Raw genomic sequence first — 27495 nt, forward strand, 5'->3', positions numbered from 1 at the left:
AAATACCTGCCAATATTCCGAAATCAAACCTGTAATACACGCAAAATACCTCGGTCTCTATTATAGATTCCCACCTTAAATGGACAAAACATATAGAATACCTACACACCAAACTCCGGATCATCAAACTCTTCCAAGTTAAAGACATTATTCCATCTAACATAAAAAAAAAAACTCTTATATCACGGTATCAGCGAATCCCTACTCAGATACGGAATAACAGTCTATGCAAATACATCAAACAGCCACCTAACAAAATTAGAAATATTACGCAGGAAAATCGTGTCAACAGTGATCTGGACACCTTACACGCAACAACCACTATCCGATAAGCACATGGCGACACACAGAATTCTGAGCATTAGAAACCTGAAACGCTACATGACATTAACAAGGAATTACGAGTACTTCAACATTACCTATCGAAACAACAGAGACAAATATCGTATAACACGACCTACAACAACTCTCTACATTTCCACACCCTTCAACAACTCATACGGTTCTTTTGTGAGATCACATCAGATACCCACGCAACTCAACAACCTACCAAGAAATTTAAAACACGTAGATAACTACAGAACATTAAAAAACGAACTCTGGAGTATATACCAACAAAGTTAAGATACCGTTAACACTAATAGACACATCACAAATCACTAGCATCCCATACATAAACAGTAGCAACAACATAAATAGTGAAGGCTAAATCCCACTCTCTTCATAAAAGCTAACCCAAGCTTCGAAGTAATTGGAATTAACTTGCCTCACTCATCTACAAGTAATCCTTATAAACAAATGCAGAAATTTGTTTGTATAATCACTCTTTCTCAAACTTTGAAAAAAAAAATTATACAAAAATTTCTGTATAATCTTCATTGTTAATATTAAAAGAACATGTGTTGTCAGTACATAATATAAAGGCAAAAAAGTATTATTAAAATTTTTAATTGAAATCCAATGTAGAAATTGCAGCACTTAGTGCTGAACTCTGTAAAATTATAAGGTGCAATGTCACACAAGATGTTTATTGTATGTATAAATATTTTAGCAATCAATAAATTATCATTATTATTAAAAAATATATTATTATTATTAACCACAATTTATTATCTTTCAAAGAAATTGCATGAAAGAAATAATAATAATAATTCAATTCAAATATCCAGAATTCTTCAAATAATATGAAGAATTGTGCCATTTGTTTAGGTCCCATGTTATTATTATTATTATTTTATTTATTTATATTTTGGAATAATTTTAAAACACCTCATGTGGCTGATGAATGAACTAACAATCATCACTAACACATCAAGAGTTTTGCCGCTGCGAGAAAAACGCCATGCGCTGTATGGTAGTAGAAACTGCTGCGATGGTGTTAGTTGTCGCGGGTAGTCTGAAGTTGTTGATAACTGAAACTTTAAAAGTACGGTGCGTCTTATAAAAACTTATCTGAAGTACATTATAGTAACTGCAGAATGAGTGAAAAAAGCCTATGTCTAACTTACTTTTTATGGCTGATTGGTGGTTTCTTTGGACTTCATCATTTTTACTTAGGCAGAGATCGTCATGCTCTTGTATGGTGGATGTTTGCCGGTGGTTATTTTGGATTAGGATGGTTACGTGATTTGTGGCGTATACCCGAATATGTGAAAGATGCTAATGAAGATAAAGTTTACATGGAAAAGCTCATTAAAAAAATGCAAAAGCATAAAACACCTCCTTCCAGTACAGTAAGGTGCTTTGGTCAAATAATAGTAGCAGATGCATTTGGCTACTTAGTATTAGCTGCTATTCCAGTTGACTTAATACCAGAAGCGTCATTACCGTACTTTGCTGTTTTAGTGCCTTTTGCTGTAGCTGCGGGTAAGTAAAATTTGGTTAGGTAGGTCATTATCACCGATAATGCTAAACTCCACTGCAAATCACCTCTAGCTAATTCTTAATACGGTATTTATTTTTTTCTGCCAAGTTATGACTTCCTTGTTCAGTACTTTTTAGTTTCAGTGCAGTTCAACTTCGCTACCTTCGTTAATCCTCATCTCTTATAAATGTGTATACCCGTAAGATTGATTGCCTACACGCATTTATATTTAAAAAAGAAAAATATTTTGACATGATGCACTGAATATACCATATACTTTCTTAGTCAGGCACTTATGCAATTCTTAGAAGTCACTTAACCATTTCTACATGGTTGAAAATATAAGGCATATATTGAAATTTATGTTTACCATTCTTTTCGGATAGTTTATTTTGTGAACAAAATTTTACAACAAGTAGCGATTATGAAAGGATATTACACATTTTAGATATCTAGTCTTCAGTTAGAATGATTTTAAAATTTAATTTTCCAACTTCTTGGTTACGATTTTTTAAAATTTAAAAATAAGTTATAGTATTTCCTTTAAATGGGCACTTTACTTCTTTCTCATCCATCAGATGATGAGTTGAGTTCCTATGAACCAGTCTTTGTCATCTGACTCTGTCTCTAGCCGTATCTGTCATTTCTCTAAAGTTAATTGTGACCTTTCCTTCGAAGACTGGCTGATAAATGAAATAACATTATCACTAACGCATCGGGTTTTGCTGCTGCAAGATAGTAATCTCGCAGTGGCATGTTCAGTAATCTCTGAGAGGACAATCCCTGCAGGTGTCCAAACCATCTTACCTATTTAAGAATTATATCTGTGATATCTTCTATGTGGTTTGATTCTGTTTGACTTATTTGTTTTGTGTTCTGACCAGGGTGACCACTCAGCAAAAATATTTCGTACTAACTTATGCAGGAAAAAAGTACTAGATCTCAAAAGAAAGTACTAAATTTTTATTTGCTTTCGTTTCACCCTATTTAAGGCATTTTACGATATTATTACCTTATTATCATATTTGAACTCGATGTAAAACCGCTAAATTAACACCATCATCATCATCAAATTCCTGCCATGTACCCTCAAGGGGTGTACAGGATATGACAGTACTACATGAAAAAATTACATCATTACTAACTTCCTATCTACAATTTTCCTCCAAATCAGTCTGTTACTTGTCAAGACTCCAACATTATCAGATCTTATATTTCTATCCTCTAAGGCACTTTGTACCGTATCAATCCACCTATATCTTGGTCTTCCTCTGGGTCGTTTTCCTGCCAACCTGGCAGAGAACACTTGTTTTGCTAATCTTTCCTCTCCCATTCTGTTTAAGTGACCATACCACCTGAGATTAGCTCTGCTAACGCATTCCTGGATGCTGACAATGTCAAGTTCTTTCCTAATATCCTCATTTTTAATATGATATTGCCATTGATGCCATCTGTTCACTCCTCTAATCTTTCTCAGGACTCTCATATCTGCGGTCTCTAGTCTTTGGTCAAGTGTTTTACTTCTGACCCAGCTCTCAGATCCATAAGTTAAAACTGGTTTGAACACTGTCTTGTATACAGCTAATTTAGTGTTCCGACTAAATTAACACATGTATATCAAATATGAAAAGAAAAAAAAAAAAGCCAAAACTCACCTCACTGTAGTCATCTGAGTCCAAGAGCTGCAGTTGCCAATCATCATAATAGAAGTATCAATTGTAACTCTAGCACTTCACATGTGTATTAATTTACCAAATAATTTTTAGTATAATTTTAGTGTTTAAAATAATGTAACATTAAATTTTCAGTTATTTATTATGCTATTTACATATATACAGGGATTCCTACCCACAAGAAAAACACTGAAAGTATTTATTCATTACTTTTATCAGATTTTACTAAATTAATTAACTCTTCAGAAATAGTAAAATCTGTGGCTCATGAATATTTTAATTTTTCTTTTGTCGAAAGGAGTCCATTCATCAAAGGAGTTTTTTTTTTTTTTTTTTTTTTTGAGATTTCATTGCGTGAATCTACAGCCAAGTAGATTCACGCAAAATACAGTGGGGATGCACATTTAGTGCATCCCCACTGTATTTTCTTAGCAATTTCACTATCAGGAGCAATTGTTTTCAATAGAGTTGGAAGAGTATCCATAAGCCACAAAAGCAAATTGTGTTCAGCATCCAGGGCAGTTCCGTTGTTTTGCGACTCCTGAGTGCAAAATTTTTGTGCCCCTCCCTTTCCATCAAAAAATTAAAGGATCCTGAAGTACAATAACATGTTACGAATAATTTTATTATACTGCACATTAAGAGGAATGTATATTAAAACAAAATTTATTTTTATATAATAAACAAACATACTCCTGTGATGTAACATGGAACACGACAAGAAAAGAAGAAGAGACTCTCAGAATAACTCAGCATGCAATAGAACGTAGGATTTGTAACATCAACAAAATGGAACATGTTAGAATCACGTAACTAAGAAAGAGATCAGGCATAAAAGATATGGTAACTGCAGTATATGAAAGCAGGATGAGATAGGCAGGTCACATCGCCAGACTCAGGAATAACAGAGGTACATATAGAATATTCAACTGGCAACAAGAATAAAGAGAAAACCAGGAAGACCACCTACAAGATGAGAAGATCCACTAGTGAAATCTATGGGGGATAACATGGAAGAGAGAGAAAATCGAGATCGTTGGAGGCATCTTTGTGACATGCACTCATGGAGAAATCCTGAGTGAAACACAAGTCCATCAAGAAGAAAACTCAAGAAATTCCTAGAATGTTTGTTCACTGTGCTGAGAGCAGTGATTAAAGTAAGTTGTGTTGAAGCTCGTACCATTTATTTAACTACCCAGCGATTCAGCTCCTCATTGAAATCTCTCACATTCGAAGGTGACAAATATGCACAAACAGTTCAGTGTATTATTTATTCCCTATTTTTTATGAACGTGTTTGATTATATCGCCCCTAAATTGTGCTGCCCGGGTTCTTTGCACCCCTGTACGGAAGGGACCTGTCTGCATCATATGCACATAATCTATATTCTGCCTCTTTAATTTATTTTTCCGACTGATATTTGGAACTGGATTTAAACAACGACATTATACCTGGTGAACTTCTTTTAGATTCTACATTCCTAGTGTTTTGGAGTGTTTGCATAACGAATCAATAGACATTTGCTACATTAATGCTTATATCACAAAATTTACAATAAGCAGTGTGTTCTTTACTTTTATCTGAATAAATCCAGAATTTAAGAAAGGGATCCTCCAACCATTCTTCTTTGAATTTTTGCTTATATGATTTTTTTCATCTTTTTAGATGAACCTTGTAAACCTGAATTTGAATCATAACTACCATCACTTTCTCTTTTATCTGAATTTGTGTGAGAAGTGGTTTCTTGTGAGTGGAAAGGGCTGATATCTTCACTTTCAATAGCTCGTTTATGTACTTTACTGACTCATGCACTACACATTTTCTCCTGAGATTTAGAATCAAATTTAAATTTTGAACGTTTTGCTTGTCACTTGTCCATGTTTAAAAGTAAAATCTAAATAATAATATTTTCGATGAAAAATTAAACAAGTTTTTGTTAATAAAATTAATTAAAACACTGGACTTTTTATAACGCACGAGAAGTGTTTGAACAGCGAAGAATATATTTTCATTGGCTAATGCCAGTCGTATTGCCTGAGTACGGGATCATGGGGGGAGGGAGAAGACTAGCAACAGTGAGAGGGGTAGGAAAAAAAGAGAAATCATATTCTTGTGTCACTGACTGTTGGTGAACGTACTAGAACACTAAAAATTTATAAAACGTACTAAATCTAGTTCAAAAATACTAGATATGGTCACCCTGGTTCTGACCAGTGAGTCTTTTTCTTAAGCATTTCATTTCAAATGCACTGATTTTCCATATTTCTTTCTGGTTCCAAGAAATACAGAAATGTCTTAGCTTCATTAAACCAACAACCAGTAATAGAAAAAATTAAAAAATATAAACATAAATGGATGGAACACGTTCAAAGAATGAAAACAGAAAGATTACCAAAACAAGCCTTAAAATACAAGCCATTAGGAAAAAGAAAACCAGGACGTCTCTTAAACGATTCAACGATGACTTCTATGGCCGGAACAGGCCATGCTAGGCCTAAATCCTTGATATGCACGATGATGATGTCTTCGCTCCATATGTTACCATAGGTATAATAATGGTTTTATAGAGTTTGAGGCTTTTTTTTTTTTTTGAAATGTTATTTTTTTTCCACATCTTGTTTAATCTATTCATATTAGACCATCCTATGTTAAGTATGTATTTTACTGTTTCTATGTTGTCAAGTTTAAGTAATGAGACTGTCAAGATATGTAAATTTCTTTACCTGTTCAAGTATGTGATTTTCTAAGTTTACTGAAGTTTTTTCCTCATCTCTTCCTATTTCCATTGTTTATGTTTTTCTTAAATTGATTTTCATTCCAAAAATTTTGCATTCTTGTCTTTTCCAGTTGTGCTCTAGATTCTGCAAGAATAATAATATTTGCATATTTAATGTGGTTGATATTCATTCCATTTATTTGTAAACCTGATTCTTTTTTTCTATTTTGAATTTCTGTTTTTATTTTTATTATTATTAAACTTGATTTTAAGATGTTGATCAGTTTGTTCCTGTTGATGAAATCAAATGTTTGTTTGAAGTCAATCAAACAATGGAAAAAATACTGCATTATTGCTTTATAAAATTACTTTGACATAATGTTAGGAAGGTCTTCAGTCTGTTTTATCATTGTTATTATCAGGCCTCCATAGAGTCCCAGAATTCATTATGGGAGGTTCTAAGATATAGGTAAGTTGTATTCCCAGTACTTTTCAGCTGGCTGTTAACTGTAAAAGTATGGTATATAGTATAGACCATATCTACTATAGAGACAGTTTACAGCTGCAAAAAAATTAAGCTCTTCAAATAAGAATACAAATCGGGGTTTTAATACGGTCACTTGATCCCAGACTGGAGTCAGATAAAGTCACGTCCAAATAATGTAAGTTTGGAATACCTATAAATGCAGTCCATCACACTGTAAAGTGAAATGTGTTGTAGGAGAAATAATTATACCATATTTTCCACTTATGAAGATAAATAAGTATATAATGTATTATAATTTTATTTAATTATGTTGGTAATAAATGGAAAAAATACTGCATTATTGCTTTAAAATTACTTTGACATAATGTTAGGAAGGTCTTCTATCTGTTTTATCATTGTTATTATCAGGCCTCCATAGAGTCCCAGAATTCATTATGGGAGGTTCTAATGCAACACACACACACATATATATTTTATATATTTATCCCATACACAAACAGTACTTCATCTGCACCTCATATATGGCACTGATGTGCCATATATGAGGTGCAGATGAAGGTTGAGAAAGAAGAAACTCATTAACATTCTTCTTAAGGAACTGTAGTTTGGCTATTCCAGAGGACAGAGGTAGACAGAATAAATGAGGAAGAGGAGAAGCAGGTTTGACAGGTCTGCAGTTGTCCTGTAAAGGAGATGTTGGATAGCAGCTGTTCTTGTTTTAACAGGCCTAACAGCAAGTGGAGGAATGATGTTTACCAATTCACTATAGCAGTGACCATGAAAGTAGCTGTAGAAGAGACACAGAGCTGAAATATTTCATCTATAAGATAGAGGTTGAAGTGAGCCTGTGAGGAGAAGGGTCATCTGTGAGTCAAATTGCTCTCATCTGGATAGCATTGAGCATTTTTAAGGAGGTTTTAGGTGAACCACCCCGAAATGTGTGTACAATATTTTAAGGATGGGCAGATTTGGAATTTATGTAGAGCTCATAAATGGGTGGGTTTAAAATAGCCCCTTCTTGAGCAGAAAATAATGCCTAGTTTTTTAGAAGATGAGGAAGCTATTGATGTGATGTGTTTGTGGCAAGAGAAGTTGGACGTAAATCTCATTCCAAGAAGAGAGAGTTCATCATGTCTGCTGATATGTGCATTACTGGGGATAAGGGAAGGTGAGCTGAGATCTCTTTTGTAGGAGAAAAGGAAGGACTGTGTTTTGGCAGCATTGGTGACTAGGTTATCCTTGTCTCACTGAAGGATGGAATGGAAATCAATGTTTAAGGCACTGCTGCAGATGATCTTGATGTAAGGGATATCCGGGAACTATGTGGTTTGTCAAAGGAGTTGGATGAGTGGAGAGTGCTATTATTGGCAAAGCTATGGACAGGATTTGTAGTGATTGAGAGTAGGTCGTTTATGTATTGGTGGCAATGCTCGAAGAGAGGGTGCTGTCCACCATGATACACAATGAATGACCAAAGAGAAAGCTGGCTCTCCAGTTACAGAGGGTGGCAGGTAGACCGAAGAAAGGCAATTTGTCATCAAGGCTACTATGGCCTTGATGCCAAACATGATCGAAAACCTTGGAAATGTCAAGGGCAATGGCACACATTTCTCTGAACCTTTTCATGGTATATATTCAGTGGTTAGTGATGTAGGCCAAGATATCAACCATGAAACTGGATTGACAGAATCCATACTGTGATCGCTGATTAACAGGTGAGCTTCTAGTATCTTTCCATTATTTTGGAGAGGATTGGGGTGATGGCAGTTGGTCCAAATTCCTCCATTCTATCCTGTCCTCAGCTCTTCTGTGCTACTGAATTCCAGTTATCTCTTTATTCTCATCCCAGTGTCTCTTTAATCTTCTTGTAGCTGTCTTTCCATATCTGAAGTACCATTCAGATATCATCTTTGTCCATTTTCTGTGTTATTTTTGTAATGACCTGCCCATTTGTTACTTGGATTTTTTAATGGCTGTTACTATCTCTCATCCTGTCTGAGAGCTCTAACTCTAGTGTGCTTTCTGTCTTGAATGATAATCCAAGCAGTTATCTTTCCATTTTTCTCTGGGTAATTCTGGCCATCAGGTATGATGCCTGTTTGATATAGCCCACTCAGTCAGATTTCTTGGTTTTCTTTAAATCAGGGTTTCCCAAACTGTGTTCCATGAAAAATTATCAAAATTAATATGATCCTGGAATGGTTTTAAATGCTGCGACAAGTTCAAACACGTTTGAAAATCAGGCACTCCTCGTTTTGCATGTGGATTGTGCTATTAATTCCAGCACGCACTGGCCTTGACTCAGCCGCCCGTGGTTGTCGACACCTCAGAGCATGAGTGAAGTATGGAGGTATCTATTCTAGGAAACGTGCAGTCACAAGCAAGGTCAATGCGATGCGGCCTGGCATGCCTGTAGTGTGTGCTGTCATATTTTTGTGATGCAATACAGCCTGCTTCGGCGATAGTGTGCACTTAGCTTTACATTGAATATGAGACTGATGATACTCGACTCTTACCGAGGTGTTCCATTAAAATTTCAGGATTTGTGAAGTGTTCCGTCATAGGAAAAATTTGGGAAATGCTGCTTTAGATAATCAAACTGATTTCTCTATTGATATTGATTTTCTGTCTGATTTGAAATCTGGCAGTATGTGATTGGATGAAAAATGTTAAATTTCTGTAGTAAAGGAAACTTGGATGAGGTTATGGTCTGAGTTATGTAGAGAAAAGCTGACCTCTGTGATATATTTGGAAGAACAAGTTAAGAAAATCATTCTTATGTCATTTGTTCATTCTCTAAATTCGTAGATGACAGTTTGGATAAATGGATATTTGATCTGTTGAAAATTGAGCATTAGAGATGGTCAGAAATTGGAGTGGTTATCAGAATTTGGAGAGAAATGAAAACAACAAATGAATGCGGCAAAGTGCAGTAAAGAAATTTTGAGCCATTGCAAATCAAAGAGAAGAGAGTAGAGTTTTGTGTGCTTTCTCTGAATGCACACGTAATAGAAGGCATTGTGTGAAGTGTAATTTAAATAGTAGAGGTGGGCAAAAGTTATTCACGTTTTGTTAGAAATAATGGAATGGATCAAATGTAAGTAATGGTGCACATCATTTATTCAGTATTAAGGCTACAGGTATTGAATTAGGTATAGAAGCTTTTTGCATGTATTATTGATGTTTTTTATGCTGGATTTTTGTTGCTTTTATTTCTTCTTTGGTTGGATTTTTTTCCCCCTAATTTGTAGCATAATGATTTCTATTTTTTTATATTTCATGATTGATGAGGAAAAATGAGTTTAAGAGCAGAACATGCAGCAGCGTGTATAAAAAAAAACTCGCAAACATATCACATACACAGACATTTTTCTATGTGTGGCTTTGACAGGAATACTTGCATGCTATTAAACTTCCCTCCAGGTGATTCCTGGAAGGAGAATAAATCATCTTCTGGCAGAGTAAGTTATGAATGCTCCTCCAGGGAGTCCAAGAACTTACTGAGGGAGGTTCCATTTAGTCACTTCATATTCATATTTATTCCTGTATATCTCCTTGAACATACACATTCAACAAAGATGCACTCACAACTAATAATAGTGAATTCCACACACACACACTTACAAGATGGATTTGGGTTTCACAAACTTCCTAAGCATATCCTATCTAGCTTTCGGGGGTGACCTCCAGGTTCTACTTCCACCATCCATAAGCTGCAGCAAAATCTCAGTTGTATCTATATTTCCTTACTAATCTTTCTATTTCTGTCCTATCCGCTCTCCTTCTTTGTCTATTCCGTAAACTTAAAAGACCACATTCCATCAATCTGTGTTTATGACTCGCCACTCAGTCTTTTTAACTGTTTTTCCCCATCTTTTTGGAATGCAGGTACCATATCTGCATGCAGTAATCTGGTAACTTACTTATTCTTGCAAATTAGTAGTCTCTTTAGTGCACTATTCACAATAACCCTCAAATCTCTATTGATTCCATGAAATTCCCATTAGTATAATATTCTGCTTCCAATGTCCCTCACCAAAATTGCATAACCTTACAGTTGGCAAAATTAACTGATATTCTTTGTCATTTTCTCACACATAACCAATCTGTTCAGATCACCCTGCAGAGATTCTTCATCAGCTATGTTTTTTTATCACTCTCCTTGATTTAGCATCATTGGCAAATAACTGGATATCACATTCAAAATGCTCTTCGATATCATTAATATATCAGTGTGCACTCCTGGTTATCCTCCCATCCTCCTCATCACCACCATACATAATTTTCTGATTCTCTATCATCCATTCTCTAGCTCATGTCAGAAGTATATTTTGCAAACCTGTCATATTGAGTTTGTATAATAATCTCCAGTGCGGAATCCTGCCAAATACCTTTGATAAAATCCAGATGTATTGTGGTATATTCATTCCCTTATCTGACTCTACTGTCACAGAACATGAACAGATTGCTTAAGCAAAACCTTCCTTTAACAAAACCATACTATCCTCTCTAGGATTCTGGTATTTGTGTATCCACCTTTGGGTGCAATTCTTAACCAGCCTTTCCAATACCTTGATAATTAGTGAAACTAATTTGTTTGTAATTCCCTGCATCTTTCATTCTTTCTTTCTTTTTTTTTTTTTTATGTTGTTTTATGTTTCTTAGCTTGTATAATGGAATTTTATCTTGTTCTCCTTCCACTTTAGGAATCTTGAATGTGCTGATACGCAAATAGAACAAGCAGGCACATGCTAACTCTTTTTTGCACACTTCTTTGGCACCTGTGGTAATATCCCATTGAGTTCAGTTACTGTATCTGTGTTAGGCTCTTGTTTAAAAAAAAAAAAAGTTCACATTTGACATTCGTAGATGCTGTATAGTCACTCCTGTACCTCATCGGATTTTTGGGAGTGATGCCTTCTGCTGAAAGAAGTGGTAGGGTTGCAGATGCCCTTTCCACACATAGCAATTAAGACAATCACAAACATCCATGTCCATGGTGGAATTTGAACCAGCCTCTTGGCTGGAGAGTAGATACGCTAACCACTCGGCCAACCAGGCTGCCAACTCTTGTAACAGATTTAATAGCTCTAACTCATCTATTCTTTTCTCCACTTTCTGCCTTCAATATATTGAACTTAACAGATCAGCTGTTTCTTGGGCATCTGATGCTTTTCTGCCATGTACATTCACTAAGATTATTCTTTTGTGATAATTTTTTCCTTTTACTTGCTACATGGAGATAAAGTTCTCTTGGATTTCATTTCACATTTTCATCCAACCTCTTCATCTAATTTTGTCTTCCTCATTATGGCCATTATTCTTCTAACCTGCTCTGTGTAGTGCTACATTTCATGATTCTTAACATTTTCTTTTCAAAACTCTTGCTTTAAAGTGTTATCCATTTAACTCTAATGCAATTGGTTCTCCTAATTCTGGGGATGCAGTTAGATATCATTTCTTTCAAACATCCTTTGACTAATTTCCATGTAGTGTTGATTTCTCTACCTTTCAGTTTCTCATGCCAAGGTGCTGCTTCTTTGTTTAGTATATTATGGTATTATCTTTGATGGACAGCATGGATTTGCTAAAGGGAGGTCATGTTTTAGTAATCTACTTACTTATTACAATAAAGTGACCGCTTCCTTGGACAGAGGAAAAGGATACACAGTAATATACTTGGATTTTGCAAAGGCTTTTGATAGAGTACCTCATGATAGGTTGACAGTCAAACTAGAGCAGATGGGGTTGGCTATTAGATTGGTGCATTGGATTGGAGACTGGCTATCTGATAGGTATCAACAAGTTGTGTATGGGGGAGCGATATCCAGGAAAAGGAAAGTCACTAGTGGAGTGCCTCAGGGGTCTGTTTTAGGTCCATTGCTGTTTAACTTGTATATTAATGATATTGGCGAAGATTTGGATGGAGATCAGTTGTTTGCAGATGATGCAAAGTTGGGACGAACCATGAAGTGTAGTGAAGATGTGCCTTACAGGAAGACTTGAATAGATTGAGTGATTGGGTACTGAAATGGGGATGTGAGTTCAATGTTGCAAAATGTAAAGTTTTAAAATTTGGAAAACAAAGATGGGATGCAGAATTTATGCTTGGTGAGAATATATTGTTGGAGGTAGAGGAAATAAGAGATCTGGGGGTGATAGTGGATAAGGATCTAAAATTTAGGTGGCACATTGCCAAAATTGTGAAGACAACACAAAGGCTTCTGGGAATGATGCAGAGGACACTGACCTGTAGAAGTAGGGAGATTCTTGTTCCGTTGTATAAGGCTTTGATTAGGCCACACATGGACTATTTTGACCAGATTTGGTCACTGGGTTTTCAGAAGGATGAAGAGATGTTGGAAAGGGTCCGAAAGAGACTGACTAAGGTAGTTTCTGACCTCTGGAATGTCGAGTATGAGGAAAGATTGAGAAGATGTAATTTGCAGAGTCTGATGGATAGGAGGAAGAGGGGAGATATGATAGACACCTACATGTTGGTAAGGGGTTGTTATAGGATCAATGCTGGAGAAGTTTTACAGAGAAGAGTGAGAGATCAGGGGAGAACCAGAGGTCATCCCTGGAAAATGTATAAAGAGGGTGTGAGTAGGGGAGTGAGAGGCAGGTTTTTTTCATGCAGAGTTGTGAATGATTAGAATGCTTTGCCTGAGAGTGTGGTGTCTGTAAGGAGTTTGAGTGTGTTTAAGACACAATATGATGAGATGTGTGTGTGATAAAAGGACCTCCCAGATGAATCTTTGACTCCATGAGGTCTTGGAGTGGTAATAATAATAATAATCACCTGCCTTTTAGTTCTACATGTCCCTTAATGTCCCTGAGTAATTCTTGAAATTTGTCTTCATGCTTTCTCCTCCTCTCAATCAATATCCTCATTGAAATCACGTATAATGATAATCCTTATATTGTTAAGGTTTATGTCTGTGCAGTTCAGTCTTATTCAAGATGATTGTTATTATTATTATTATTATTTTAGCAGCACCCAATATTTATTTTGTCCTTTTAATTTCCATCTCATATCAGACATCCTCAAACCTATTTTCTGTATTACACATATTTACTATCACTACCATTGGAAATTTCTACTCTGGCTGGAAATGACATCCCAGTTATTCACAATTATCAAGAAAGAAACCATTCTGATTCATTATCATTGAGTTCTGTGTTTGTTTATTTTATTTTATTTTTTTATGTGGCTCCCACCCATGATTTTATTATTATTTTTAATGTAAACCTATAGTATACATTTGTACTATCAGTATACATTTGTATTATCAGTACAAATGTATACTGGCTTTGGATTTTTTTTATATTTTGCATACTGGCTGTGGATAATTTGTAGTGGCTATGGATTTTTTCTACTTTTAATAATTTTCCACACACACACACACACACATGCACACTCTTTTCCCATAAATTTAATGTTAAAAACTGGTGTTATGTTCCAACAATGAAATTTGACCATAGTAATGTTAAAGGTCAATAAAATGATAGTTTTTGCTTAAACAATGATTTATTTATCCAGAGAAATGAAAACAGATCATTTAAAATCAAGCAAATTCTAATAATAAAGATTTAATTAATTTATGTGATGGTGGTGGTGTTTTCCCTTCAGTCGTTTCCGCCCCTAAGTGACTTTGCAGCCATTGCCCACAAAGTGTTCTTGGTGAGATTTTTACGAGATAGTTCACCATTGCTTTCCCCAACTTCCCCAATTTTATCCAGGCATATGGCTGGGACGTATTCATGACTGTAAGCTATGTGTGTTCATGGAGCCAGTGTGCCTGTTCTGGGGAATGAAAAAAAACCCCTACCTCCGAGACCAGCTAACTCACCTTTCGTTGAAAGAGACTAGATAAAGGTTCCTCACATCACTGATGGGAATTGAACCCAGGTCTTTCCGACCAAAGGGCTTCAGTCTGTGCTGACTGAGCTACGGAGGCTCAGTGTATGTGATACAAATGTTAAAAAATGCTTATTCTTCATCTTCATCAAATGCACACTTGCTGATGGTTTGTGTTCTCTGTTTCTTTTTATTAACATAACTTTCTCTTGTATTAATTTGTTTTGCCTTACTGTAGAGTATTAATAAGATGGATAAATGTGAAATAAGACATTTGTTATGCAAGTCATTGAGATGCTTTCATCTGCTTGAACAGACAAATGCATGCAAAGTAGTATTGTATGATTACAGGTAATGGACGAAACAATGGAAACACAGAGCTATCGGGTTCCATTGTCAGTAGTTATCATGTAGCATCTATGACACAATTGATATGCAAATGTACTTCTGACATTCTTAGGGATGTGTGTATAAAGGCAAATAGAGGCTGCCACTGTTTATTGCTTGTTATAATGGAATCCAGAGAGGACCTCAGTGAATTTGAAAGGGAAGCGATTGTTAGAGCCAGACTTGCAGCTGCATATGTGATCAGAACAGCTGAAATTGCACATTAGTTGAGGAACGGTCTCTATGATTATATCAGCATAACAGTCGACAGGGCAAACATCATGCGATATTTCACAAACATCATGCGTTTGTGAAATACAATAGTGGACGAAAGTGTTGTTTTATTATTTTAACGGTATATAATAGAACACAGAGACTAAGTAAATAATTAATTTATTAACTTATTGCTGATATTTCGCTGGTGTTATAACCAGCATCTTCAGAGCACAAAAACACTGTTTGTCACAATACGCGAGACTATAACAACATGGTGTACTTAAACAAAATTGTAGCAGCAACACAAAGACTAGAGTCCTAGAAAAGTGCTAGTTTTTTCTTAATATGACTGTCTCCCAGATCTTTGGCAAGTTAATACAGCCATATTTGTTGAGATTTGGAGTGTGTTTTAGGGCTTCTGTCGCATCTAAGAACAATCTCTCTGATTTATACTGGTTTCTGTGTAGTACTTTTGTGTTTTTCCAGTTGATCCTGTGTGCAGGGGTATCCAGAGCATGGTCTGCTAGGCCCGACTTCCCATAATGATAATTCCAGACGTATTTTTTTCAGTCATATTAAGAAAAAACTAGCACTTTTCTAGGACTCTAGTAATATGTGATAGCTCTTTTTTTTTTTTTTTTTTTCTTCAGATAGAGGGTGCCAAAATCAGGACTCTAGTCTTTGTGTTGCTGCTACAATTTTGTTTAAGTACACTATGTTGTTATAGTCTTGCGTATTGTGACAAACAGTGTTTTTGTGCTCTGAAGATGCTGGTTATAACACCAGCGAAATATCAGCAATAAGTTAATAAATTAATTATTTACTTAGTCTGTGTTCTATTATATACCGTTAAAATAATAAACAACATGTTCGACGAACACATAAGTCTGTCCACACGTTTAGTGGACGAAAGTACTTACTGAAAGAGAGGGATGTTCAAGCAGTAGTGCACTGTACCTTGAAGAATAGGCCAATTGCTACTGAGCAATTGTGTGAAAAATTCAACACTGATCGGGAGAAACCCATTTCAACAAAAACTCTGCACCGGGAATTACACAGAGTTCTATGTCACGGTTGGGTTGCTTTACACAAGCCTTTAATCACTCCTGTCAATGCACGTTGTTGCTTCCAGTGGTGCAGAGATCACAGGCAGCGGACTACACAACAGTGGAGGGATGTGATATGGTTTGATGAATCCACATTCACACTTTTTTCTGCAAATTGACAAATGTGTGTGTGTGGCATCGGCCAAAGGCAGCATACTAGCTAGAGTGCTTGTTTCCAACTGTGAAAAGTTTTGGTGGTTCTGTAATGCTCTGGGTTGCATTCTCATGGCATGGTTTGGGTCCACTTGTTGTACTGGAAAGCAAAGTGAATGCTGCACGTTATCTTTCAATCATAAGTGAGCATCTTCATCCCATGTTGACTCACTTTTCTCCTACTCAGCCAGCCACATTTCAACAGAATAATGCTCCCATTCATTAATCAAATATAGTCATGATAGCTGATAATATTATTATTACATGACCCCTCCAGGGAGTCCAAGGACTCATTGCGGGAGAGCACACTACTCTATTTCGCTAAATACATCTCATCCTCTTCACTACTACTTAATTCTCCAACTATGACACTACTACCATCAACGCCATCTATTGCCCATCATCACCAACAACAGTATTTTTTGTCCGTAAATTGCTTGTGTTTTGAAGGCTGTACGTGGGGTGAAAAACCCGAATTTCTGGAGAAGAAAATCCTGCTGCCACCATATGAGATCTGCTAGCTCACCTTCAACTGAAAAAAGCCCATATAAGGATTCCCCTCATTGCGACAAGAATCGAATCCAGGTCTTTTCCAATCGAAGGGTATAATGTTCTGCTGTTATAATATAATTTTATTTTATGTTATAATATAATTTTTTCAGTATTAACAGTCTCACATAAGGCTCGGTCCTGTGTAAGGTCTTATTATATAATTTATACAGGGTGTCCCAAAATTCAGGCAAGATTTAAATTTAGCGCCATTTGTGCGGTAAAGTGTTGCCAACGAGAAAAAAAAGACAGCGTGACAGCTGACAGTTCAGGGTTATTAAAAATGGAGCGCTACACGAAAGAACAACGCATTTTCATGGATTATGGAACAACAAGTGGATGCTTATTTTTCGAACAAAATCATCTTCAGCGATGAGGCTCATTTTCGTCTTGATGGCTTCATTAATCGACAAAATTGTCGCATTTGGGGTTTAGAAAATTCACGAGTGATTGTTGAGAAACAAATGCATCCACAATGTGTCACTGTTTGGTGCGGATTTTGGGCTGGAGGCATCATCGGTCCATTCTTCTTCGAAAATGTGGCTGGTAAGGCAATAACAGTTAATGGTGCTCGCTATCGCAACATGATAATCCAGTTTTTTGTGCCTAAATTGCAAGATATGGATGTTGACGACGTGGTTTCAACAAGACGGTGCCACATGCCATACAGCCCGAGAAACAATTCAATTATTGCATGAGTCATTTCCTGGTCGTGTAATTTCCCATTTTGGTGAGCAGAATTGGCCGCCCAGATCATGTGACTTAATGCCGTTGGACTTTTTTCTTTGGGGTTTTTTGAAGTCTAAGGTTTATGCCAACAAGCCCACAACCACCCACGCCTTGAAGGAGGAAATTGAGCACTGTATCAACGAAATTCAGCCACATTTATGCAAAACGGTCATGGAAAATTTCGACCAAAGAACCAAAGAGTGTGTATGTGCCAGCAAAGCCGTGGAGGCCATTTATCCGATATGCTATTCCATGCATAACCCTATACTGTATACTTATGAATCAATAAGAAATTACAATTTTTAATTAAAAACCTGTGTTTTCTATCAAAATTACTTCTTGCATGAATTTTGGGACACCCTGTAGTACATTATTTTGTTATATAAAAATGTTAAAAAATTTTAGTAGTGGTGCTTAGAAAACATGAATTTTTATTCTATAGTATTTTATTTTCAGGTGTTCATCTTATAGGAAATATAGGTCGTGAACAAGGTGCTTTCCGTTGGCCTCTAATAGGGGCATACATCACATATCCTTTGTATTTTTGGAGTGTGAACTCAGTTTTCTGGACTTCCTTATTGTCATCATCTTTCTTTAGCTGGTATTCTAAAGAATGGAGAAGAACTCCTCGGCAATCAAGACCTCTATGGCTTCGAATTCTAATTTTAGTTCTTTGTGGGAGTCTCTATTTATCCTTATGGGGTTCATGGTTTTATTTTGGATGTACAATAACAGAGGAATCGGGGGAAGAAGTCAAGTGTAAAGATGCAGCAAAACATTTCTTTACTAGTCCTATGTGGAAAGAATTTATGTCAGTGATTCAAGAATTATATGTACATATTCAGCATCATGGCTGGAAAGAAGTTTGGTATCACATATTGGAAGCATTTGATCCTCGAGGAGAGACTAATGCTCTAAAGGTAATTTGGATTTTTACTGTAAAAATTTAAGCGCATATTTAAAGGGAAAGGAGTTTAATTTTAAAGACGAAAGTTGGTTTGTCAGCCTTTTAAAAGTGAATGTATGCCTACACACACATGCTATGATAATTTCTTGAATTTGACTCTGAATAAATAGCATTTCAACATTGAGATAAGTAACAGACATCACAACAATTACCATATATGTCAGCATACAAGACAATGACCTGCCCCCCCCCCCATCTCTTTTCAAAACATTGCTTTTACTTTATGTAGGCATGACAATCACCTCAGGTATTTTCTTTATAATTTATGAATGTTCATTTCCTGAACAAGACAATTGTTAAATTGTTTGCTATGGTTATATCAGTCTTTGGTTTTATATGTTGTATGTCATTTATGGGAGCACCAATAAAGCTTCATTAGAATTTACAATAAAAAATAATAATAATTTTAAAAAAAAAAAACATGCTTGCCGTAATGGATACATTTATTAATACAAATATTAACATGCCAAAAACTTGTGTCTAACATAATACTGCTGGAAGTAAACATTCACTTGTTGATGTTTTCCATCACTGAATTCAAAGGTTCAGATTTTATACCCATAGTATAAGAAAATGACTCTAATGCCAACACATACGTCATTTTCATATCTTCCTTTTTAGATTGAAAAGATCAGATCTTAGGCATTGTCAGTAACGTCCTCCCATTCATTCTGGCTTCACAAACTTCTCTTTCCTTACCAAACATTGTCACATTATTTTCTTAGCCTGATTTTTTCTTCCTATTTTATATACTACTGTTTCTGTAACACCTTCTTCCAGATTGTCCCTTAGAGCTCATCATTCATCCATTTTATATGTACATATTTAATTTCCAAATCTTTGGAATGCATTCAGACATTGCTATTAAATATTTCTTGACCAGTGCTCATTCAGCACTGATCCTCTTTCTACCTCTCTTTTTTAGTTTCATGTATATTCTTTCCTCACATAAGTTTTCTGTGGTGAGTCATTTCTTAGGTAATTACCTCTTATCACATTCACTGGCTGGAGGAAGATTTTGCATCTCATAACAGTAATCATCTGATGTAATGATCAAATTCAAAACTTTCAGTCATTTTGTACCCTCTATTACATGCCGCTTAATAGCTGTCCTTTAGAAACTCAAATTTATTTTAATCTTTCCTAGATGCTATCTCTTTACTACAGTCTACATGTAAAAACATCTCATTATACATGTAAAAAGCTGAACAATAACTGACCATTCCAGAAGGTGCCACATAAGTAGCTAATAACTGAGAGGAGACCTGCACATAGCCTTTAAAGGAATGTGGAGAACCGACCAGGGCTTCTGATCTAATGTCCAATCCTCACTTTCTCATGGTGCACCCTGTTGGGTATCTACCTGGATACTGAACGAACGAGGATGGGCTGGCAATTTGGAATTTGGCCAACCAAATTGTATTCTTATTGGCTTAAACCAGTATAGAAAATGATGGTACAACATGACAAAATTTCATGCTGGCTGGAGCGTCGCCTGGTTAAACAAGGCTCCTGTTGTTTTCACCAAGGAACCAGAGCGAACATCGAAAAGTCAGCTACTGGAACAAATCTGAAAGCACACCCCAACTCAACATCACCAGAGTTAAAGATCGGTACTATCAACATAAGAAGCCTGAATGGCAAAGAAATGGAGCTAGCTGAGGAATTAGATAAGTACCAGATCGACATAATAGGGGTGACTGAAACAAAAAAGACAAAAACTGGTGAGATCTTTCTGAGCAATAAATACAAAATGTTATATTCAGGAAATGACAATCAAGGAAAAGAAGGAGTAGCCATAGTATTCAACACAAAATACGAGGCTAATCTTCTTGAATGGCAGGCAGTCCCAAGTAGAGTAACGTAGGCAAATATCAGAATGGAGAATTGGACAATGAGACTTATTTGTGCCTATGGTCCCACAGAAGGTTCTACTAAGGTAGAAATGGAGGAATTTTTTGATGCTTTAGAAAAAGCAACTGACACAATGAAAAAGGAAAAGTTGGTCCTTGTTGGGGATCTAAATAGCAGAGTAGGAAATGATTGTGAGACATACAAAAATATTTTGGTAAAATTTGGAGAAAAGAGCAAAACTAATAATAATGGCAAATACCTGTTGGATTTCTACAAAGGACATGGACTAGTTATTACTAACACCATGTTCCAACATAAAAATGTGCGCAAATTCACATGGAGAGAAGAGGCTAGGAATAAGAAAAGTCTCATTGACTATGCTATTGTTGATAGTGATTTTTTCTCCTTGGTGCAGGACACCAGAGCGTACAGAGGATTTGAAATTGGAAGTGATCACTACTTATTCTTGAGCAGGATAAAATTGAATTTCATATTGAAAAGAATAACATGTAAGAAAGTTTTAAAGCGAATAAAAGTTGAGCAGCTCTCAGATGTGAACTGTAGACTAAAATACACAAAGATTATTGAAGAAAAAATGAAAGAGTTTGAGAACAGGAACCAAACCTTGGAGAGTCAGTGGCAAGCCTTGAAGAAAACTCTGATTGATTCAGCCAGAGAGGCATGTGGTGAGGTTGTCTGCAAGGATAGAAAAATTAGAACTCCATGGTGGACACATGGAGTTCTGATTTTTCTGATCTCGGCCTAAGGAAGTTAAAGAGGCAGCGAAGGTAAAGAAGAAAGCATATCAAAAGTTCATGGCAAATAAGTCAGCTTTTGCTCTTAGAGAATACGGAAACAAATGTAAGAAAGTGAAACACTGTAAAACTAGCTAAACAAAACTCATGGGAGGACTTTGGCAAGAACATAGAAAATAAATATCAAGAAAATAATTAAGGAATTGACAGCATACACTAGAAATATAAATTAAATAAACTTTAATATATACTTTCCGATATTTCGGCAAATGTCACGTTGCCATCTTCTTGGGAACTTATTACAAAGACACGTGCACACAAGTACTACATAACAGCAAATGAGAACAGAAGCTAGGAAGTGAACGTTTTCCTAAAGTCCTGATGGTGCCCCCTGACAGGCTATATTGGTAGTTCTTGGCCTTTGGGCTGAAGTTCTTCTGATAAATGTTTCCCAAATTTGGGGCAGTCTCATGCATCCAAATTTGTTAGGTTTGGCATGTTCCTAAGGGCTGAGGCTGATTCCATGAATAGTCTTTCATATTTGAACTTGCTGCAGTGTATTACTGTGGCTTTCTTCCATCTTATTCTGTGGAGAATATCCAGAGCGTGGTCTGCAAGCCCAGAGTGGCTGTACTTGTGAAATCGGATGTAATCCTTGTGTTCTGAAATTCTGATATTTGCTGTCCTGCCTGTTTGGCCAAAGTAGGACAGTTTACAGCTGCAAGGGACCTGGTATACACCAGGTAAGTCTAGGGGAAGTGGTTGGTCTTTAATGGAGAGGATAAGGGATGCCAATTTTCTATTACAGACCACATAGAAAATTGGCATCACTTATCCGCTCCACTAAAGACCAACCACTTCCCCTAGATCTACCTGGTGTATACCAGGTCCCTTGCAGCTGTAAACTGTCCTACTTTGGCCAAACAGGCAGGACAGCAAATATCAGAATTTCAGAACACAAGGATTACATCCGATTTCACAAGTACAGCCACTCTGGGCTTGCAGACCACGCTCTGGATACTCTCCACAGAATAAGATGGAAGAAAGCCACAGTAAAACACCGCAGCAAGTTCAAATATGAAAGACTATTCATAGAATCAGCCTCAGCCCTTAGGAACATGCCAAACATCAACAAATTTGGATGCATGAGACTGCCCCAAATTTGGGAAACATTCATCAGAAGAACTTCAGCCCAAAGGCCAAGAACTACCAATATAGCCCACCAGGGGGCACCGTTCAGGACTTTAGGAAAACGTTAACTTCCTAGCTTCTTTCTCATTTGCTGTTATGTAGTACTTGTGTGCACGTGTCTTTGTAATAAGTTCCCAAGAAGATGGCAACGTGACATTTGCCGAAATATCGGAAAGTATATATTAAAGTTTATTTAATTTATATTTCTAGTGTACGCTGTCAATTCCTTAATTATTAGTTATCATGTATAACCAGCGTATAAGCCTCTCAACAAGAATAAATATCAAGAAGGTGGTAAGATAATCTGGAGGTTGTTGAACAAGCTTAGAAATGGAAGAAAGAGTGCTGTAAAAGGAGTTAGAGATGATAAAGATGACATGAAAACAGGAGAAAAAGATATCCTTGAAGTATGGAGTAATTACTTCAAAAAATTGCTAAATGAAACAAGCAGTGATAGCACAAAGCCATCAAAGGCTTGAAATGTGGAAAGGCAGCAGGAGTAGATGATATTCGACCAGAAATGCTGAAGCATGGTGGTATCAGAGTCTTGCAGTGGCTGCACTGCATAGGTCAGAAAGCCTGGACAGAGGGACGAATTCCCAATGATTGGAGTAGAGCTCTAATAGTACCCATATATAAAAAGGGAAATAAAACTGAATATGAGAATTACAGAGGTATTTCCCTACTGAGTGTTCCTGGCAAGATCTATACAAGTATACTTGAGAAACGGTGGAGAAGAATTGTGGAAGAAAAGCTTGGTGAAGAACAAGCTGGATTCAGGCCAAGTAGAGGTGGCTGTCAGGATCAGATCTTCACTTTACGACAAACAGTTGAGAAAGAATGGGAATATAACAAAGATCTGTATTTAAGTTTTGTAGATCTGGAAAAGCATATGACAAGGTGCCAAGAGAGAAGCTATTCAATACGCTACAATTATATGGTGTCAATGGGGCATTATATCAAGCAATACTTAGTCTTTATTTGTAAGTCAGCAGTTAAAATTGAAAGAAGCACAGGAAGATGGTTTAATGTTAAATCTGGTGTGAGTCAAGGATGTACATTATCCGTTTGTTATTCATTATCTATATGGATCACATTATGAAGGAAAGTGGTATTAAACAGGATATCAAAATTGGAGATGTTAATGTCAGCTCTTTGCTTTATGCGGATTGATGTTATACTTCTAAATAAATCCGCTACAAATCTGCAAGATTCTCTGACTAAATTGAATAACTCTTGTAATAGATATGGTATGAAGGTCAGCATTAAAAAGACAAAGACAATGAAAATAGGTAGAATTGTTGAAAATGTCAACTGTGTTGTGAATGGAGAACCTGTGGAACAAGTAAAACGTTTCAGCTACTTAGGCACGATTTTTACTGAAGATGGTAAATTAAATATGGAAATAGGCAGCAGAATCAACAAAGATGGTATGGTAGGCAGTCATTTGAATAAATTCATATGGAATAAGAGAGAAATTAGTCGGAACACTAAATTAGCCGTGTACAAGACCGTGTTCAAACCAGTTTTAACTTGTGGATCTGAGAGCTGGATCAGAAGTAAAACACCTGACCAAAGACTAGAAACCGCAGATATGAGAGTCCTGAGAAAGATTAGAGGTGTGAACAGATGGCATCGATGGCTATATCATATTAGAAATGAGGATATTAGGAAAGAACTTGACATTGTCAGCATCCAGGAATGCGTTAGCAGAGCTAATCTCAGATGGTATGGTCACTTAAACAGATGGGCGAGGAAAGATTAGCAAAACAAGTGTTCTCTGCCAGGTTTGCAGGAAAACGACCCAGAGGAAGACCAAGATATAGGTGGATTGATACGGTACAAAGTGCTTAGATGATAGAAATATAAGATCTGATAATGTTGGAGTCTTGACAAGTAACAGACTGATTTGGAGGAAAATTGTAGATAGGAAGTTAGTAATGATGTAAATTTTTCATGTAGTACTATCATATCCTGTACCCCCCCTTGAGGGTACATGTCAGGAATTTGATGATATATATATATGAGGGCAGCCTGAAAAGTTCTCTGCCTAACAATGAAAAAAACAAATTTATAATTTCAAAATTATTTTATTTTTCAACATAATTTCCCTTAAGACTAATATATTTATTCCAGCGATGCTCCATCGCCATTATCCCATCCCAGTAGTGGTTTTCAGTAAGATCTGCAAAATACCCCTCTACAGGCTGCAATCACCTCTGAAGAATGATGATTCGAAGAAAAACGCTGACCAGTGAGGAAGAGAGTTAGTTTTGGGAAGAGATAGAAGTCAGCGGGAGCCAAATCTGCGGAATAGGGTGGATGTTCCAACAATTCATAGCGCAGAACCCTTAATTTTCCCATTACCAAAACACCTTTGCGGGCAGGTGCATTGTCCTGATGAAAGATGATTTTTTTCTTCTGCAAACCTGGTCTTTTCTCATGATTTTTTTCGTCTAGTCTGGTTAAAAGATTGGAATAATATTCCCTACTTATTGTTTTACCCTTTTCAAGATAATTAATAAACAAAATGCCTTTAGCATCCCAAAACACTGATGCTATGACCTTTTCTGCTGATGGAACTACCTTTGTCTTCTTTGGCACCAAATAACCAGCTTCTGTCCACTGTTTTGACTGCTGTTTGGATTCTAGTGTGTAATGATGAATCCTAGTCTCATTCATAGTAATAAATGGATGCACAAAATCAGTTTTATTCTTGTTAAAATGCTCCAAGCACTGTTCAGATATTTTCATGCGAGTGTGTTTTTGATCTGCTGTGAGCAAGCACAGTCCATCTTGCGCAAAGCTTTTTCATTTGAAATTCTTTATGCAAAATATATGCTACATGTTCTTTTGAAATGCCTATAGTGTCAATAATTTCACACACTTTGACTCGCCAGTCATCCAATACCATGTCGTGTACTTAATCAATGATTTCTGGTGTTGTTACACTTTTTGGACGTCCTTCACATGGATCATCTTCACGGCTGGTACAGCCATGTTTAAACTTGGCAGCCCATTTCTTATTTGTCGAAAACGAAGGAGAAGAGTGCCCATAAACTTTTATGAACTTCTAATGAATTTCTTTTGCCATTAAACCTTCTTTTACAAAGAATTTTATAACCGCACGATACTCAGTTTTATCCATTTCAAGGATACAGACAACAGTTTTGCTTCAGACAGCTGTATAAAACAAACTACTAGACAGAATGACTTGCAATTTCACATGGATGCTTATGACAGATGTACCAACTTAGATAAAAATAAATAAATCGTGCCGGTAGTGTTGCCATCTATGGTCAAGGCCGAGGACTTTTCAGACCACCCTCATGTATATATATATATATATACACAATTAAATAAAATGAAGTTAGGAAAGATAGCTGATTTAAAAAGTATTATCTCCCACAAATGGAATAGATGTAGACCATCGGATCTGTTAAACAAGACAATCCTTGACAAAAGTCCGTTCCTCATGGAATGGTTTTATAAAGAAATGTGAAACTTCTTCACTCTCCTAACTTAAGCAGATCTGATGGTCTATGTCTATCCCCTTTGTTGGAGATAGTACTTTTTAAATCAGCTAATCTTTCCTAACTTTATTTTAATTGTGTGTGTGTGTGTGTGTGTGTGTGTGTGTGTGTGTGTGTGTGTGTGTGTGTGTGTGTGTGTGTGTGTGTGTGTGTGTATTTTTTTTATTTTAATAAGTTGAGAATTTATTGACTTTTGTTAGTTATTTTACATTAGCTACTTAGGTGGTGCCTTTTGGAATTGTCAGTTATTGTTTGCTTAACTTTTTACATGTACTGAAGATGCCTTTTGATACTTAGGCAAAAATTATACTAATAAAAAAAAAAATTATATTTTACATACATTTATTCTGGTATTATAATTTAATTAAATATCCCTAATGATCATGGTCCATAATGTCAGGATTCAGCAAGATTCTACTAAATATCTATTCTTTATCCACCTAATTAACTATACTATATTAAACATGCATTAAAAACAGTTTAAATTACAAGTATTTATCACAGTTTGAGAAGATTCCTTGAAGAGTCTCTCCCTCTCATATTTATACTTTGACCTCATGATAGCCTTGGATTTTGGATAAAAACATTAAATTGGTCACAAAGACTTCCTAAACTAATCAAGAGCTAATGCCATAGACACCCTTGATGGACTTAGGTCTTCTTGTGGAAAGCTGAAATAATAATGTATTTATGCTACTGACACAGTAGCAATAATAAAATGCATTATGTAACCTGGAGATTAAGTTATTAAAGAAACATTTCTGTCTTTTAGGTATTAAATCTTACATCAAGTGCTAGTCAGGAAGAAATAACTGCCACATACAGAAAATTATCACGGCAGTGGCATCCTGATCGACACAAAGATCCACAAATGAAACAAGAAGCTCAAGAAAAGTTTATTGAAATCCAAAATGCATATGAAGTGCTTTCTAAAATGAAATCCCAGCGTATGGTAAAAAATAAGAAGAACCGGGAAAATCCTGATAGTGGTTTATAATAATAAAAAATATGTAGAAAATATTTATGCTATCATGTTGGACAGAAATTAGTTTTACGGAATTTAAAATTATTGCACTTGATACTAATGTTTGTTATTGCTAAACTGGTACAAAGGTAGAGGATAATGCTTTTTTTTATTAATATGTGTTTTGGATTTAAGTAAGAATATTGTTATTGGTTAAATTTGTTTCATCGGAGTATCCACAATTCTCTTGTTACCTTTAACTTTTGTAATAATTTTTGTATGTATTTTCTTAAGAAAATAATGTAATACTACTGTTCTGGGTGAAATGTAAATAGTACATACATCCTGTGATATATAGAATAATTCAAATGTGATAACTGACATTCCACATCTGTACCCACCCATCAGTCAATTACACTCACCCATATTATCAGAGTACTACATTATAGCCTTTATTTACAAAAAGAATAAAATATATTAATGTATATTA

The 27495-nt window shown here is 35.9% G+C and overlaps 1 protein-coding gene across 1 annotated transcript; it reads left to right on the forward strand.

Moving 5' to 3' along the window:
• Positions 1-1383: 1383 nt before the first annotated feature.
• Positions 1384-27431, forward strand: wus (TM2 and DnaJ domain-containing protein wurst). The gene is made up of 3 exons (XM_090413710.1): positions 1384-1866; positions 18198-18661; positions 26814-27431. Exons 1-3 carry the CDS (start codon positions 1479-1481, stop codon positions 27036-27038), a joined length of 1077 nt encoding a protein of 358 aa, XP_090269836.1. The 5' UTR covers positions 1384-1478; the 3' UTR covers positions 27039-27431.
• The last annotated feature ends 64 nt before the right edge of the window (positions 27432-27495 follow it).

Source organism: Typopeltis vanoorti, chromosome 2 (genome assembly GCF_054136105.1).
Source record: "Typopeltis vanoorti isolate ZY-2024b chromosome 2, IOZ_Tvanoo_1.0, whole genome shotgun sequence".
NCBI lineage: Eukaryota > Metazoa > Arthropoda > Arachnida > Uropygi > Thelyphonidae > Typopeltis > Typopeltis vanoorti.